Source organism: Corvus cornix, chromosome 1A (genome assembly GCF_000738735.6).
Source record: "Corvus cornix cornix isolate S_Up_H32 chromosome 1A, ASM73873v5, whole genome shotgun sequence".
Classification (NCBI taxonomy): Eukaryota; Metazoa; Chordata; class Aves; order Passeriformes; family Corvidae; genus Corvus; species Corvus cornix.
The window spans coordinates 61,241,738-61,258,545 of NC_047057.1; the positions used below are offsets into that span (position 1 = coordinate 61,241,738).

Genomic DNA, 16,808 nt, shown 5'->3' on the forward strand with positions numbered 1-16,808 from the left:
CAGAAAGTCAGGGAGATAAGGAAGCACACCTAGGGGATAAGGAGCACACAGTCTCTGGGGGACCTAGAGCTCATTAAAAGTAAGTGCCTCCACAGACAGGGTAGCTGCTCCTTTTGATGTCTTACCTTGCAAGATATGCATACACTTCCACTTTGATCTCTAGGAACACTCACTCATTGGCTTTCTTACCTTCACAGGTATGTAACTGAGCAAGAGCATTGGTCTCATCTTGCCCAAGGCACTTTTCTTTTAATATGCCCCTGATAGTGATTACCAAGCATAAGACTGGGGCTTAATAAGCAGAAGGCAAATTTTATGATGTATTTCGTTAATTATTAATATAACAAATTCTTTCACGGGCATTCCAAAACTACTTCAATAGGACAAGGCCAATAGGTTTGCCCACTTCTCGTGTTTCACTAAAGCAACACAATGCTGGAACTAACCAGTTTTGCCACGGTCTATTTTTGGATGCAGAAAGTGCCCTAAATAATTATGACAAACTAAGATGCATTTACAGCAGTCATGCAAAAGCTTAGACTCCATATAATAGATGAAAAAGAAATACAAAGGGTTTCAATTTGTACATTTTCTGCTTTCCCTTGGAAAACTTGCTGCCACCCTGCTTCAGGCTATCAGCAATAACCTTTGATTACCCAAAGCATATCCTTGTCAGCTAAGTAACACCGATGAAGGAATTTCTTCAACATCCTATCAACAATATGGCTCAGTCTTTAAGATTTCTGCAGCTAGAGAGAGTTATGAGCTTAACCAGACACATCAAGGTACCCTGAGGCTTGACAGAAAAATAAATTGAGAGAAACTTCCATTTCTTGAGTAATCTAAGACACTACTACAACTGAAACTTTGATGAAATCCTCCACTGTTATCATGGTAATTACCTTTCAGAAAGTATTTTCTTATTATTTTTCAATTCTTTGTTCTCCAAGCACCCTTTATTAAAATATGTACAAAATTCTCTCACTCCTACAGTAGTTTTGTTGACTAAACACCTGAAGAAATTAGAGGAAAAGGAAAGGATTTGTTCTTCTGAAAAGGATTTTATCATCCTGCTAGAAGACAAAAAGCTTTTAAGTAATATCTTGGGTTAAGCAAATAAGAAAAAAAGATTCAATTTAATTGTGAAAGCTGCTGCTATTTCTACTGCATGCTAAACAAACACATATAATTCTGAAAGCCTGTTTTATTCAGTCGTATCAGCTGTTCTGATGCAAGATACTACCTCTGCCTAAGCCTTGATCTACCCACATTTTTTGACTGCCAGATCTACAGCAAACCATCACCAAGAACACGAGTCCAAACAGCAACTTCTCCAATTCCCTTTCAACAAGGCAACAATTTCCCAACCACAAATCAGAACCTGATAACAATATCTGTGTTGCAATAAAAAATACTGACCTTTAGAGGAAACAAGTTACTATTCGTATTGTATTTCCAGCTTAACTCTCAGTGCTGGAACTGGAAGTTTCCATGAACAGTATTGAAATAGCAACTTAATAAAAAAAGCTTAACAGATGAAGTAACCTGCATTGAATTGCTCCATGGACAGTCTGAGCATATGCACCCAGACAAGGTTAGAGCAGTACATCTACTACCAGGCAACGACAGACTCTAGATTCATATTTTTCAGTAAGAAACCATAGCAAAGGCAGTGACAGTTCCAAAAGAAAACAAAGCCTTCTAAAGTCAGAAAACTGATAGAGAACAAAGTGTTTCATTTCCTAAACACAATGAAATTTCTGTCAATGCAATGGCAAAAGCTTTGAAGTTCACTTATCAAAGTTTTATTAAGTACAGTTCTCATCAGCTCAACAGAACAACAACTTTCAACAACTAAAAGTTGTTGTCTTAGTTTCAACAGATATATAGTGAGCAAAAAACAGCTTTCACAGTCAGTTTTTCAGCTAGGTCGCACAGCCAGCCACCCCACTCTATCCTAAATGCCTTTCAAGAAAAAGATGGGCCTTGTACCACAGTTCAAAGGTAAATAAATCAGCTATTTTGGAGTGCAAGGGAACAAACTCAAGAGCTTACCCTGCCATACTGTCACTTCTGTGCCACAGCCCAGTTTAAATACATTCACTGCTTTCAGCTGTGGCAGTAAAACATAGCAAAGTACCTTTTAACAAACTGCAAGCTGACTTCAAAAACAAAGAAAAAAATCTTACTGTGTCAAAAATCTTGAGAAACCTCTAACAAGAATGTAAATGAGAGAATCTGTAGTAACAAAACTTCCAAATTGATTTAAGAGTTCTTTACTTCTGTGACCTGAGGCATGAAGCACTTAGCTTGCATACCAAATGCACCACATCTTTTTTAATGGAATCAAACAGAACACATCGATCAAAGCTGTTTAACCCTATCGAGAAAGACTAAGACCAAAATTCAAAGTCACAATCTTCAGAAATAAAACAACCAATTTAGAACATATAAAAAAGGATGGGCTTTAGACTAAATATCAGTCAAATTTACTTTGGAAAGATGACTCCAAACCAGATGTATCATGGAATGGTTTGGGTTGGAAGGGATCTTAAAGATCATCTTGTTCCAACCTCCTGCCATGGGCAGGGACACCTTCCACTATCCCAGCTTGCTCAGAGCCCCATCCAACCTGGCCTTGGACACTGCCAGGGATGGGGCAGCCACAGCTTCTCTGGGCAACCTGTGCCAGGGCCTCCCCACCCTCACAGGGAAGAATGTCTTCCTCATATCCAATCTAAACCCACCCTCTGTCAGTGTGAAGCCATTCCCCCTTGTCCTGTCACTCCAGGCCCTTGCCAAGAGTCTCTCTCCATCTTTCCTGTGGGCTCCCTTCAGGCACTGCAAGGCTACAGAGAGGTCACCCCAAAGCCTTCCCTTCTCCAGGCTGAACAATCCCAGTTCCCTCAGCCTTTCCTCCCAGCAGAGCTGCTCCATCCCTCTGCTCCCCTTGGTGTCCCTGCTCTGGACTGGCTCCAGCAGCTCCCTGTCCTTCCTGTGCTGGGATCCCAGGGCTGGATGCAGCCCTGCAGGGGGGTCTCAGCAGAGCGGGGCAGAGGGACAGAATCCCCCCTCCCCTGCTGCCCACGCTGGGGGCTCAGCCCAGCACAGGGGGGTTCTGGGCTGGGGTATGTTGAGCTCTCACCCACAGCACCCCCAAGTCCTCCTGCCAGGGCTGCTCCATCTGCTCATCCCCACCTGGATTGAACCCAGGGGTTCCCCCGACCCAGGTGCAGCACCAGCACTTGCTCTTGTTAAACCTTATGAGATTCCCATGGGCTACTGCCCGAGCTTGTCCAGGTCCCTCTGGATTGTCACTGCACCCTCAGCCTGGTGTCATCTGCAGACCTGCTGAGGGTGCCCTCAATCCCAATATGCCATTAATGATGATATTAAGTAACACCGGTCCCAGTATGGTCACCTGAGAGACAGCACTTGTAACTGATCTCCATTGGGATTCTGAGCCACTGATTGCTTCCCTCTGGATACAACCACCCAAGTAATTCCTTTTCCATCCAGCAATCCACCCATGGAATCCATGTCTCTTCAATTTGGAGAGAAGGATGTTGTGGGAGTCAAAGGCTTTACAGCAATCCACATAAATGACACCTGTACCCCTTCTCTTGTCCAATGATGGAGCCACTCCACTGGAAAAGGCCACAAGGTTGGTCACACAAGATTTGCCCTTGGTTGTCTCAAATAACCTTCCTGTCGTCCCTGTGCCTTATCAGAGCTTCTGAGAGGGTCTGTCCCATGATCTTCCCAGGCACGCAGGTGAGTTTGACAGGTCCGTAGTTCCCAGGGTCCTTCCTCCCACCCCTTCTAAAGACAGGTACAACATTTCTTTCCTGTCATCTGGAATTTCACCTGATTGCCATGACTTTCCAAGTAGCACTTCAACAGCAAAGAACAACCTTTGTGGTTATAAATCAAAAAAGAGAAAGCATAGAAAACCCTATATGGAAACCAACTGATTGCTATACAGAAGTCTAACATTTCCTTATCCAAGGATAAAGAAAGGTATGCTCATGCATTATACATTAGCCTACTCACATTGCTTATGAAACAGACTGCAGTCCTGCCCTTTTGGAAAGAATACACAGAAAAGTCCAAAGAAACAGACTTAAGTAGTAGTGTTTACAAAATGATGTAAAATAAATCACCAAAAGCACAAACACAAATAAGCCACCTATAATAAGCATCAAATACATTTAAGCAAATCTTCGTGAAGGCCCTCATTTAAGGTAATTGTCATTTCTGATCATCCTTTATTGGATTTAATTCTTTGAGTTCAAATTTGTCCAAACATAATCATCCTAGTTTACAGAATTTTCATTCTTATTCACTCAGCTTTTATGCTTCCAGACATGATTACTTGATGGAAGACAACAGCTTGGTACGGAACAGCCAGCCAGAAATCACATTCTGCTGCCAAGTATAGGATGCCCAACACACATCAAAATATCCCCTTTGGTCCAGAATTCTTTTTTTCCTGACTTGCCTCATTTTATTTTGAAACACTCCTAGCAAGGAAGCCTGCTCAGGAAGTTGCCTCAGCATAAAACAAACCATACAGTAAAACTGAGGTTGGAAGGACCCTCTGGAGATCAGGTAATCCAATCCCCTGCTCAGAGCAGGTGTGATAGCTCAGATTGCTCAGGATCACAGCCAGCTCTGTGAGTAGAGGTCCCACAGCCTCTCTGCAGTCATCCTACAGAGTACCCCTACAACAAAAGGGGTCAAGGCTTAGAATACAGTGATTTTAAAAGAACTTCTTTATAAATAAGACAGATATATTTAACATAATAGTTAATATGTCTCCTCAAAAAACGGTACCTGTCTACTCAACAAGAACCTCATTGGCATTAGGTCCTTTAGAAAATATATTGAAAAACCATGGGAGATCTGCACCAAAATGTAATATGCTGCCATTACAAAGAGCACAGTTTAGTGGTCTAGAAAAGCTTACATTTAAAAGGAAATACAGTACCAGGTCACCAAAATCAAGCTGTCATACACAGGTCTCTGCTAACAGAAATATTCAGACAGGTTCCCCTGAGCTGTTTTCATGTTTGCTATAGTTCAAACTCCAGAGCTCCCTCTCAAATGGCAGAAGTTTGTCCTACTGAATACAGCTAATTTGAACAGTGTACTTACCTCCAATTGTGCCAGTGTTGACACTGTCAAACCTTTCTTTTTGCTCTAAGAAAAAGATCTGGTTTTGTAAAAGTATTTCTGCTTTCTGAAGTTTCCTTTCTTTAGACTTTAAATTAGCACAGCATCTGAAAGCCTCTGTCAGACTGGGGCAGCACAAATTACTGGTATTATGAAGTACTTTATATTGTCTTTCTGCATGTACCCTTTTACACTGAGATAAGCGTAACTTCTCTCAAAAAAGTTTACATTTATATCCAGATACAAACAGGAAACAGGCAGTACATTCACACGCTGTCTTACACATTTGTAACTTATGTACACTTACAGTAGCCTGGAACAGTTACTTTAGATTTAATACTGATCATTTTAAAAGCTACTCACACATGCCCTTCCTTGACAGTAAAAATTGACAAAGGTTCAATTCTGAATTCCATACCTTACCCACATGGATGATCCTCAAGTTTGTGCCCATTAAAGCCCTCAACAGAACTAGGTCAAAATCCAAAAGGTAATTTCTACCCCAAAGGCTATTTCTGCAGATCACAATAACCAATGTGTCTTGTATTGCAACTCTTTCCACAATTTACAGTGCACAAAAAACAGATTTTCTATAGTGAGAATAAAAAATAAAATCAAAATATTGAATAAAACATTTGGATTACCTCCCAGAAGCTATCACTAGAAACTTCTACGCCAACGGAATCATCATATGAGCCAGACATTGCTACGTATGATGAGCTTGTAAGTATTCAGAGCTTAAACACCTTCAGAATCTGTAAAAACAGGAAAAAAAAACCATTTATGAGCATTATTAATGCAGTGGAATTATGAAGTTATGAGAAAAAAATTATGTTAGGCAACGTCATTTAATATTCATATCTAGAGGTGCCAAATAAAAACACAGGGCATTTTGGAACAGAAAACTTCTACCATACAAAGTTTGTGGTTCTTATCATGATTTTGGTTGTCCAGAAAACACTCAATGCATCTGCTTATATCACATTTCACTACTCTTGAGTTTATTTAGTGATAAAATTTCCTATTACAACCAAAAGAAAAGATTGAGCAGTGAGATGCTTACTCATTAACTACTCCACTTTCAAAGCATTCCTATGAGACAATCAACTGACCTTTGCTTCTGCAACAACCACCTGCACTGACTCCTATTTCTTTTCCACTGGAATCTGTGTTATGAAACCCACCGGAAATATTTAAGGCCAAAATTTGTTGATTTAAAGAAAAATAAATGTCTTCTTGTCATTTTTCTATTTTAGCAAAACAAAAAAACAGAACTCCCATCAGCTCTGAATTCTGTGCTTTATTAGAAGTAAGTAATTACTTTAACAATTCAGGCATTTTCACTTTTATTGACACAGCTGCAAGGAAGAAAAATATAATCTATCCTCATCAAAGCAGATGACTTTATAAATCACCAGCTATGAAAAAGGTTAGGGTTACCCTATGCTAACATGTAAGATTAACATCAAAAACATAACTGAGACAAAAATCCAGGCACTTGCATCCACAAATGCAGTTTGTGGGCTGGAGACCAAGAGGTAGGAGAGAGAGGAAACAGCTGCCTCCCAAAACACATGCACAAATCCCTGTCTGATCTCTACAGATACTTCGCCAGGTTCTCCTGTTTGGATGTCTCCTGCCAAGTTTATCTCTAACTACTACTAGGGATACATACAGGTAAACAGATTTTACCACCCTTTGTGGGATAAATACTTTTATCAGTAGACTGTAAGTTGAAGCTCCCTCTCTTTTTTTGCCCTAGCAATCTTGCTTCCCTTAATGGACCATGGCCCCTCAAAAGGGGGCAGAAAATGTCTTCAAACCTGACCTTGCTGCCCCAGTGGTTATGACAAGCTGCTGAGAGAAATGGCATTGAAAGCCTCCCAGGCAAGGAGAATTCAACACTAAATTAGCATTTCTGGGATACACTGAAAATAATGGCACTTGTTTATAACAAAACCCAGCTACTGAAACAAAACAGTTCTTTGGACAGTTGCACCACAAACATAACAAAATTACTCTGGCTGGGAAGACAAGCTGTTTCTTCTTATCAGTTTTTCATCCAATTCATTTACATAATGCAGTTCCCAAAAAGCTTACATAACCTTAATGGTGAATATGAAACTAAAAACCACAACAGGAACACCAGTTGTTAGAATTTTATTTTTAAAAGACAGCCGAAATGTAAGAAGGGTTCTGCAAAATGGCAAACTAGAAAGGAAAATCATATAGAGACAAATTATTTTTACTTGTTAGTGTAACAATCTTCAAATTATTTAATTAGTAATTACCAAAAAACCAGCATTTCCACCTGTGCTTTTACTGAGCCAAGAGGGAAAAGCTTAACCACTATTCAATTGTCAGTTTCTCTAGAAGCACACCTTTACCTGGAATGTGTTCTTTCCAGATAAATTTTGTCCCTTGCAATTTTTACAATACATTAAGGTAAGCAAAGATCTCATTTGTAAGCGTTGATATTTTCTCATGCCCTTTTTTAGACAGCTATAAGCAGCATAAGGAAGAAATCAAAGTGCAGTAAGCTTGCAACTAGCTGGACAAATTCAAAAGAATAGTTTAAAATTAAACAGCCGGGCACACCACACGGAACAAGGGACGAATGAGGTTCTGAAGGTTGTCAGGAAGGGTTAGGGCAGCTTTTCTCCACTACGCCAAGACCTTTCAACCAAAGTGTTCACTGCCATTTGGAAGAGATCTCTGGAAGACAGCTGTAGAGTTCAGCATCTTGGTAAAAGAAACCCTGAAGTATAAACCTGAAGGGAAGTTTCAGCAAGTCATCCACCCCACTCTCCCAAACCACACAAGCAGTACTTTTCCCCTCCGATTACAGATAGAAAAGACAATGAAAGTGTTCTGAAGTAATAATACAGTGTCCACTTACCTTTAACAAAAGAGCTTAAACTGTATCATTCCTGCAAATTTACCCTGAAAAGTCAAATGGAAAAACTGAAAAAGCTCAAACACAGGAATATTTTCTTAAATGAGGGAACAGGTTGTGGTGACTAGGTTTTTAAAAAAACCCTTTTATTCCTCCTCAACTAGAACTACATAATACACAGAGTTATCCTTTTTTTCCATAGAAGCATGAAAATGATCAGCACTCAGGAAATACTGATGGAATTAAGGTTTTAATATGCCAAATACTATGCTGTGAGAAAGTATGAGCAAGCGTATTTAGGGAAATATTGTGAAGTCATAGCAACAACTGGTACAGAAAAACACTATTTTTTACAGCCCTACTTAAAAATAAACTGTATACTGAGATAGGAACATTAAGTGGTGTGAGTCATGCTACCCTCACAAAATAGAATTATTACAGCAGCCAGGCCTTTAGCACATTTTTCGTCAGGGTTTGGTCCTCCCATCCTCCAAGTGAATTTGCAGAGGTTTCACAAGTAAAGTTCATTGCACTCTTTTTTTGTTTTGCAGGGTCTTCCATTTCACTGTAAACATATGAACAACTACAGCTGTTATGTAAAATCTAGAAAATTTAGACAGATACAACAAGAAAGATGAGTTCTGCATAGATTCTCCACAAATGATCACCTGTGTCTCCCAGGGCCGGGGGTTCTTTGGTCAGCTGGATTGCAGCAGAACCTGTAACTCCATAGGAAAGCACAGTGCACACGCCCACTTCCTATATTCCCACAACAGTTTGGCTTCATCCACTCTTTTTCTTCTCATTCCACAACTCCAGGCCCATCTCTTTAGCACCTTTTTCTTGTCTCCCAACTGCTAAGCACAGTGCTGCGGCCACCAAAAAAAGCAGCACAGAGAAAGCCTTACCAGTTCAGAGCCCCTGCTGCCTTTTGTCACAAGCACACTTTAGCCACGAGAGCTTATATAGGCTAAAAATAAACCACAAAGTCCAACTGCAGAAAGTAACTCCATACTGAACAGTACATACTGTAATAGCTACGGAAATGATGCAAACAAACAAGGCTCCAGTTTCTTGGCCCTGGCCTTTAAGCAATTCTTGTAAATTAGGATACATTGATCTTTGACACAAGGAAACGGACCAATAAATAAATGTGGCTTTTTTTTTTAAAGCTTCCTCTTAGGGAACATTCTAGCCATGCTTTATACTAAAGACCTTGAATTTCTTCCTCACTGCTAGTGCCCTACTGTGTGAAAAGAAGTGCTATAAACATCCTGGAGGCTTAACACACAAGGATTTTAGGAAATATTAACTAATAATGAGCAAGCAGACCTTCAGATACTACACACAAAACCAGCTGAACACAATATGCTGCCTCTGCTCTCAAGAAGTTGGTTTTGATGTTGTTACTTTGAAAGCAATTTGCAAAGTTCCTTGCTTTGTTCATGTTGAAATACTTGATTTTTTTTTCAGTGCAACAAATGCAGACTATTAAGAAGCTAAAATATTCCAGTGAAATCCAAAATTTCTCTTAAGGCATTTTTCAACAGGAAGATGGGGAAAAGCTTTTAAAGAAATCCTTCAGTTAAACCCCTTCAAGCTTGTAATAACAATTAACTCCCATGAACTCTCACTGTGAAACAGGTGAGGTTGTTGAAAGTGAGATTTTAACATTCTGATCTCTTTAGGAAGGTTATGTTTATTTTGAAAATATTTTTCACTATACTCAAAAAGACAGCATTAAAAAAAAAAAAATCTAATTACAGTCCTGTGTACAATGGCCTTTAAAGCACAGCAATCACTAAACTGTGGCCCTAGGTGACAAACTGGTCCACAACAGAGAAACATCTCAATCAGAGAGTGACAGAACCTTCCAAGCATGATCAGCCCAGGTTGTTCAGGGCTTTTATACAGATGGATCTTGAAACCACCAGGGATGGAGATGGCACACCCTCTCTCTTCAGCCTATTCCAGTGTTTAACTGTCCTCAAGATGACATACAGAAGAAAGAAATTAATCCGTATTTAGAAAGCCAAATGGCATCGCCATGCATTGTCTCCACGGTCTCTACAGATGCAAGCTGAGACAGTCTAGCAGCCTCTAGAAGAGAAAAGCACCTGGTCACACTACCTTTTAAACTTATTTTTGGGATGACAGGATTTGTCACCATGGATCCAACCTGTCAGGATTCCAAGTTTCATGACTAAGGAGTGAACTACTTATGTATAAGAACATGACTCAACTTCAATTAGCAGCTCCTAAGAACTTTCAGCTATAGTATTTTGCCTCATTACTCACTGAAGTCTCGGGTTTTGTTCCACACGGAATAGGAAGGAAACAAGACTCCATTGTACAGAAACAAATACAATCTGTGCTTTAAGTGCAAACTACTGTGGTTTGCTACCAAGTGTACCCACCATGAATATGCTCAATCTCATATTCCCTGGTTAAATAAAGCAATTTAGATATTACTTTTTTTTCTATTTTGTCCAAAGAGCTTGCTCTATAAGAGTTTCCAGTTTCTTCAGGGTTCAATCTGTTTACTATTTACACAGAAGAAAGTGACATAACTTCTTTAGCAATATTGTGAAATCATGTAACAAAAGCTGTTAAGATTCACAGCTACTGACACTAAAAAGTCCATAAATTAATATGAAAAGTAAACATAGGAAAAAAGTATGCTTTGGTTTACACATCCAAGTGACACCAAAAAATTCCAGCCCCTGGGTGCAGGGAAGAAATGCATCAAACCATGATTAATCACTGCTACTCAGTGCTGTGAAGTCTTCTAATTGCGATCAGCAGACATGACTGCATTTTATTAACAGAAGTTAGGCTTTAGCTTTTTAAAGGTAGAGTCTCAAATCGATGACTTGGGCCTAGTTCTTCTTCAATCCATAAAAAAGGGAGAATAGTACCCTTTTCCACAGGGATTTAAGATAATCCCTTAGTCTCCATCAAGAAAACAACTACAGCAACAAACACCAGAGAAAAGTCCGTAAAAGGAAATTGAATCACTACTTCTTTGGGAATTCAGCCTCTGTGTTATAGTTGGCAGAGCCATGGACCAAATGATTTTCGGAAAGAAGTTGACAGCAACCTATTTGGTGAACCGTGAGCACGAAAGGAAGGAATCTAGGAAATGCACGCTGTTACAGACTGTGCAAGCTTATTTCCTACCAGGCACACTCCTCCGAGACTGGAAGCAATGTTTATTCCTAGATTTTCTAGTTTGGATACCTGAATTATTTGCCACCTAGACATTTTTCAGTTAGCAGATAACATAAAATGACATTAAATAACAAAAAGCTATCAGTTCATAGTAGTTATTCATAACCCTGACTAACAAGAGACTCTTTGCACTTCTGTCAATTAAGGAAACCCCTGAGTTGAAGGTTGCTTGGTCCACAACAACCTCCTTGGTATTGGATTATATTCACCCATGCCCAAGTTTGCTAAATGCTGTGTGTGAAACCACTGAAAGTAGCACTCATTCACTGCCCTAAATATACAAGTCATGAACACACACTTAAGCCATAGTTTCAGCACACATCAGATCGCTAAAGAGATTAAACTTCTGTGATAATTACCACATGTAAAAAAATCCCACACAACTCTAGTGAGGAGACAGTCTCTAAAATTAAACTCTTCAGGCACATTAACACTCTGTGATGCAATCCTACAGCATATAAATTTCACAATGCATAATAAAAGGAGTAAGAACAGCCATTTTAGTCATAACAGTCTGATTACTTTATTAAATAAATGGAACTTAAAATTACTGATCAAGCAATTTGAATAACACACAGCACAGAAGTGTTGCAGAAGTAACACACCTGCAACACGAGGCAATGACCCAACGTAGTCAAAAGGACTCTTAGCCTGCACATTTTGCACAATGTACAAATACTACCTCACTCTCACACTCTAAAGAAGACTGGCAGAGCCCTGGAGCTGGCAGCTCTTATCTCCTGTCCTCCTTCCCCATCATTAGTGGCCAGACATGCTGGTTAGACATGTTGCTGTTACACGTGCTGGTTTTTTGCACATTCACAACCTAACCATCCTGCCAGCACAGCCTTCCTCTGTGTTTTTCCAACTAACCAGGAGATAGATACCTTAAATAGCACAACACTGACTTTGGGGAAAAATTATTTTTTATTCTCAGCTTGACAAGCCAATGTGTGTAGGTGTAGTACTTTCATTCTGCAATTTTTGTTCTAACCAGGGAAGCTAGTAATTGCCTTCAGAGGCTTTGCAGAGGTTTCTATTTTAAGTTAAACAGACACTGACCACAGAAATTATTAACACTGCAAAATACATGCTTTAAATGGCATAGATCTACCAGCTAAGGATGCAAAGTTGACAGAGTGATGTGGGGAGCTTTAAAATACTTGCATATATCTAAAACAAACCTTAACATTTTCAGACTATACTTTTTTTTTATCTGGAGGTATGAGAGAAAAATCCACATTAACATTTTCTTCACTGCAGGAAAAAAAAAAAGGAAATAAAATTTGGCTTTGAGTAAATTTTGCCAGAAAACCAGCTGAAGAACTCGGGATTATTTGTCAGTTAAAATAACATCAAAAAATACTCTCTGATTTTTCAAATCAGAGGTTTTCCACTGTTTTGGATCAAGTGATCAAAATGATAAAGCGCAGGAAGAACTTTTTAATTACAAACGTTCACCCTTTTCTAACGTTCACCTTTGTAATGCCTGTGACATCACACACTAATTCATATGTCCTGTCAAAGTCTCCCAAAATTAAATTAACCATAATATCTTGGCATCCTTCCTAAATAAATAAAATTGAGATTAATATCCTTTTAGATTTGTTTCAAAAAAACCATGAAGGGGGCAAAAGACCACACGTCTTCAAATTGCAAATTACATTTTGTAAGCATTTAGTTAGCAAGAAATCTTTAAGTCTCCAGATACTTTAAAAATAAATAATTGACCCTTTACCTAGTGGAATTAGATGGCTTGTTATATACACTCATAATGAAAACTAATTTTTGTAAAATGTCATGGGAAATATCTAAAGCATACACACTTAATATTTAGTTCAAGTAGAATTTTACAACAGTGCACAAACAAGGACAGTGCAGAGGAGTGATACTGATGGATTCTCCAGGAAAGAAACCATGAAACAGCGTTTACAGCTGCACTGGCAAAGCAGTTGCAGAGACAAATGACATGTACACAACTGTTCTAAAATGGCATATAATGAAGAAGCAAAATAGAACATTACAAGAAGCACTGCCTCAGACATCAAAACTTACTTATGTGACCACCCAGCAAGAACACTGGTCTACTTCAAAACAGAAACCCCACAAAAGGACATAAATAAAAAGCAGTACAATAACCATTCTAGAAATGATGTGTGCTGTGGACAGCAGGCTGTATGAGCCCAGAACCGTCAGTTCAAACATGATAAATGCACTCTCTTACATTCAAACAAACATTGCAAAATATCACACTCAGCCAAAAATAGTTTTGTATCAGCTGTGACACAGTAGAGTACATTTTGGTAGGAAAAAGCAACTATGGCAGTTGTTTGGAAAGTCATTCCCCATTCTGTTTACAAGCTATTCACCTGAAAAGGCATGCCTTAATTCACTTGCATTTTTTCCAGCTCTGGAGCTGGGCAGCATAACTGCACAGATAACCACAGAACCTGCACAGCACTGCCTGATCTCCATTTCCACAAACACAGCTCTCTCATCAGCGTGTACTTTAGCACTTCCTGTGGGCTGATGAAAACCTTGTAGCTCAAGCAATGTCTTTTTTGCCCCCCTCCACACTGCAACACTCAAAATAACACAGGGTTTTCAGTCATAATATGGTTCTGTATAGCTGCAAAGCTGAGTATTTGGTGTACTATAACCTTTAGGAAAGACCATGGATAGCCCATTTTAAGGGAAGGTATTTTTATCATACAACTGGCTTCACTGGAGGAGAGTGTTTTTAAATATCTCAGTGAAACACGTAGGCACACTTTGCAGATGCGTCACTTAGGAAACAGATGTGTTGTTTCACTGTTTCACAGTCAAAAGCTGTATTTTTCCACCTCAGGAAATACAGGGCTGTAATAGTAATTAATGAAATACTGACATGCATTGAATGGAAGCAGATCTAAACCCTTAAATTAAGGTGAAACAGGGCAGTCCTCCTGAATCTGAAAGTTGCACTGAGGAGCTACTGTTCTTTACTTCAGAAGAGAACCAATTCAGATACCTTATTGGAACCAAATTCAGCCCTGTCTTTAACTCATACTTGTTTCCAAAGCCTAAATCACTGTTAGAAACTAAATCTGTGCATTAAGATGTCAGCATACCCCACCTTCTGCTTATCTTAGCGGGATACAGATGACTATACTTGGCAAAAACTAGGAAGGCTGACTGGGGCAGGGGAAGCTGCCTGGGCGAACCCAGGAAAAATCTGTGCACTCTTCACATATTAGTGAATTTTTCTGTCACTTTTTGGAAATACAAATAAAAGGAAAAGGGGAAGTGATGATTTCCTTACCATGGATAAAGAGAAAGCACAAAGAATAACAGACCTTCCTATAGAAGACCTTCCTGTCTCAGATGGACATTGCTGAAGGTGAAAGAGAAGATCCCCAGACCCAGTAAAACAACAGACCACAATGTGCTCATGTTATACTTGATATAAACAGCACAGAGACATCACATTTCCACACAAAACTCCTTGGAGCTGAATGGATTACTCTTTAGTAAGCAAACCCAGCAATTTTCTAGGATAGCTCCTCAACACAAGTACCCTATAACACCAGAAATTATTTGCTAGTATAGCTTTTGTGCAAGGGACAGCCAAAGCTAGCAAAGAACTGTACCCCAGGACTTGTACCCTATAGCAGAAATTAAATGACCCCTGCCATAATTTTTGGCTTAGATCAAAGCTGTGAAAAGGCTCTAAACAGTAGCTTCCGTAATTACCAATTCTTTCTGCAGTCATTATCCCCTCACTGTCATAGCCCTGCTGACAAAAAGTGGGTCAAATCATCATGCAACATTCCTCAACCCTCAAAATACATTAAAGGGTAGTTCAGTATTTGGGGAAAACACTATCAATGTAAAAACTGCTAAGGAAGATAGCCTTACAACTTAAAAGCAACATTTTCGGCTGTGATAGTCATCAGATTATGCCCCATTTCATTAGTTTCATTTCTGGAACTGATACAAAATGTACAGACCTCTGCAGAATACAATTCATAAATGCAGAAAGAAAACAACCAGAGGCATATTTAACTTCAACTATCTTTCTTTACAGTAAGTTAAATAAGTAATTATTCATTTAGAAACAATAAAAGGTCTGTTCAAGTGTTTCAAAATCAATGCTATACTGTAAAAGTACAAAAGAGCACGTGACTGTATTTCATATTTAAGATTAAATAAGATTAATTCAGATTTTAAAGCAAACTGAGTGCAGCTTCTGAAGAACTATTAGGAGAGTTTAAATTGTTTGCTTGTGTTAAAGTTGGAGAGAAGGTTACTCAATACTTAGTTGCATTAACACGGTCACTAAAAAAAGAAACTCTTGAATTCTATTTAAACAGATTTTCAGCTCAGTGAATCTGAGCTAAACTTTAGCCAGGAATTCTCATGTTTCTAGGCAATTTAATTTTCTGGTCCTGAAATGGTAATTACTGCAACAAGGTCAGAATACCTCTACTTACAATTTAGTAATCTAGACAACATGAGCTTCTAAGTTAGTAGAATTAAATATTCCCTAAAAACATGTAATTATTTTTTGTAATACATATAATGAACTGGCTCCTTACCATGTACTAAACTCATTGGTCTAAGCTACCTGGAAGGTCATTCTTAAATATTAGGATCAGAGATCATACTTTATGGCCTTCCCTGTATATGTAATTTGACGAGCAAAGGCAGAAGTGGGAGGGGTTGTTGGTTTTGATTTGTTTGGGGTTTTTTTAAGCATACACAGTACACTTAAACCTACTTTAATCCTAATGCAACTGAAAAACCTAGAGTTTTCAGTGTGCAAAACAAGGTGCTGCTTTAAAAGAGGCACATGGGATCCAGGTTAGGCAAGAGAGGAGGTGAAAGCTTTTCTTTGGTTTGCAAAGGTTTCACTAATCTTATTAAGGGTTTAGAAAAGAAAGCACAGCAGAGCAGCCAGTCTTCCTCATGATTTTCAGCGATCTGGATACATGTTACATGACCTTATACAGCTCTCAAACACACAAATCACTTAAATGTGGAATCCCTAAACGTAACAACGTGAAATGAATGCTTAAATTTGGCCAACTAACCTCAGAAAGAGTGGTCTTTTCTACCCTGCTCCTGCTTTTCAGGAAAAGGAAAGCTTTTTATGCCATTTTAAATTAATGCTTGACCAAAATACAAGTAGGTCAGCCATCTACTCTGCAACCTAAATTGGACTGAAGTTCAAGGAAAGTGGAACAAGAGGCCCCATTAACTGACAGTTCTTGCATCACCATCACCATTGTGCTTTTGCAGTTAATAAAGCTGTGCCACCACTGTGGAGCATTGAAACAGCAGCATGTAACCTGCACATGGGGAACAATCAGAAGACAGAAAAAAGAAAGGTAGATAATCCCAACCAAGCTCAATTTAGTGCTCTCTCAAGAGGAGAGTCTCAAAAACCCTACTGCTGAAAATTCAAGACTAATATCAAATAGGACCAAAGCTGATCACAGTACTGAAAGAAAGTCTTACTAAAAGC

General features: G+C 39.0%; 1 protein-coding gene across 7 annotated transcripts in view; it reads right to left on the bottom strand.

Moving 5' to 3' along the window:
- The window catches only part of PACSIN2 (protein kinase C and casein kinase substrate in neurons 2), a 53,911-nt gene that overhangs the window by 20,422 nt on the left and 16,681 nt on the right, over nt 1-16,808 (bottom strand). For 6 of the 7 annotated variants that reach the window (XM_039571492.1, XM_039571490.1, XM_039571491.1 and 3 more), the window contains exon 2: nt 5,820-5,930. In XM_039571492.1, coding sequence (XP_039427426.1) covers nt 5,820-5,879 — 60 coding nt within the window. In that variant the 5' untranslated portion in view covers nt 5,880-5,930. Of the gene's footprint in view, nt 1-5,819; nt 5,931-8,074; nt 8,607-16,808 lie in introns of those variants that run through there. The other variant, XM_010410273.4, reaches the window with a different exon arrangement.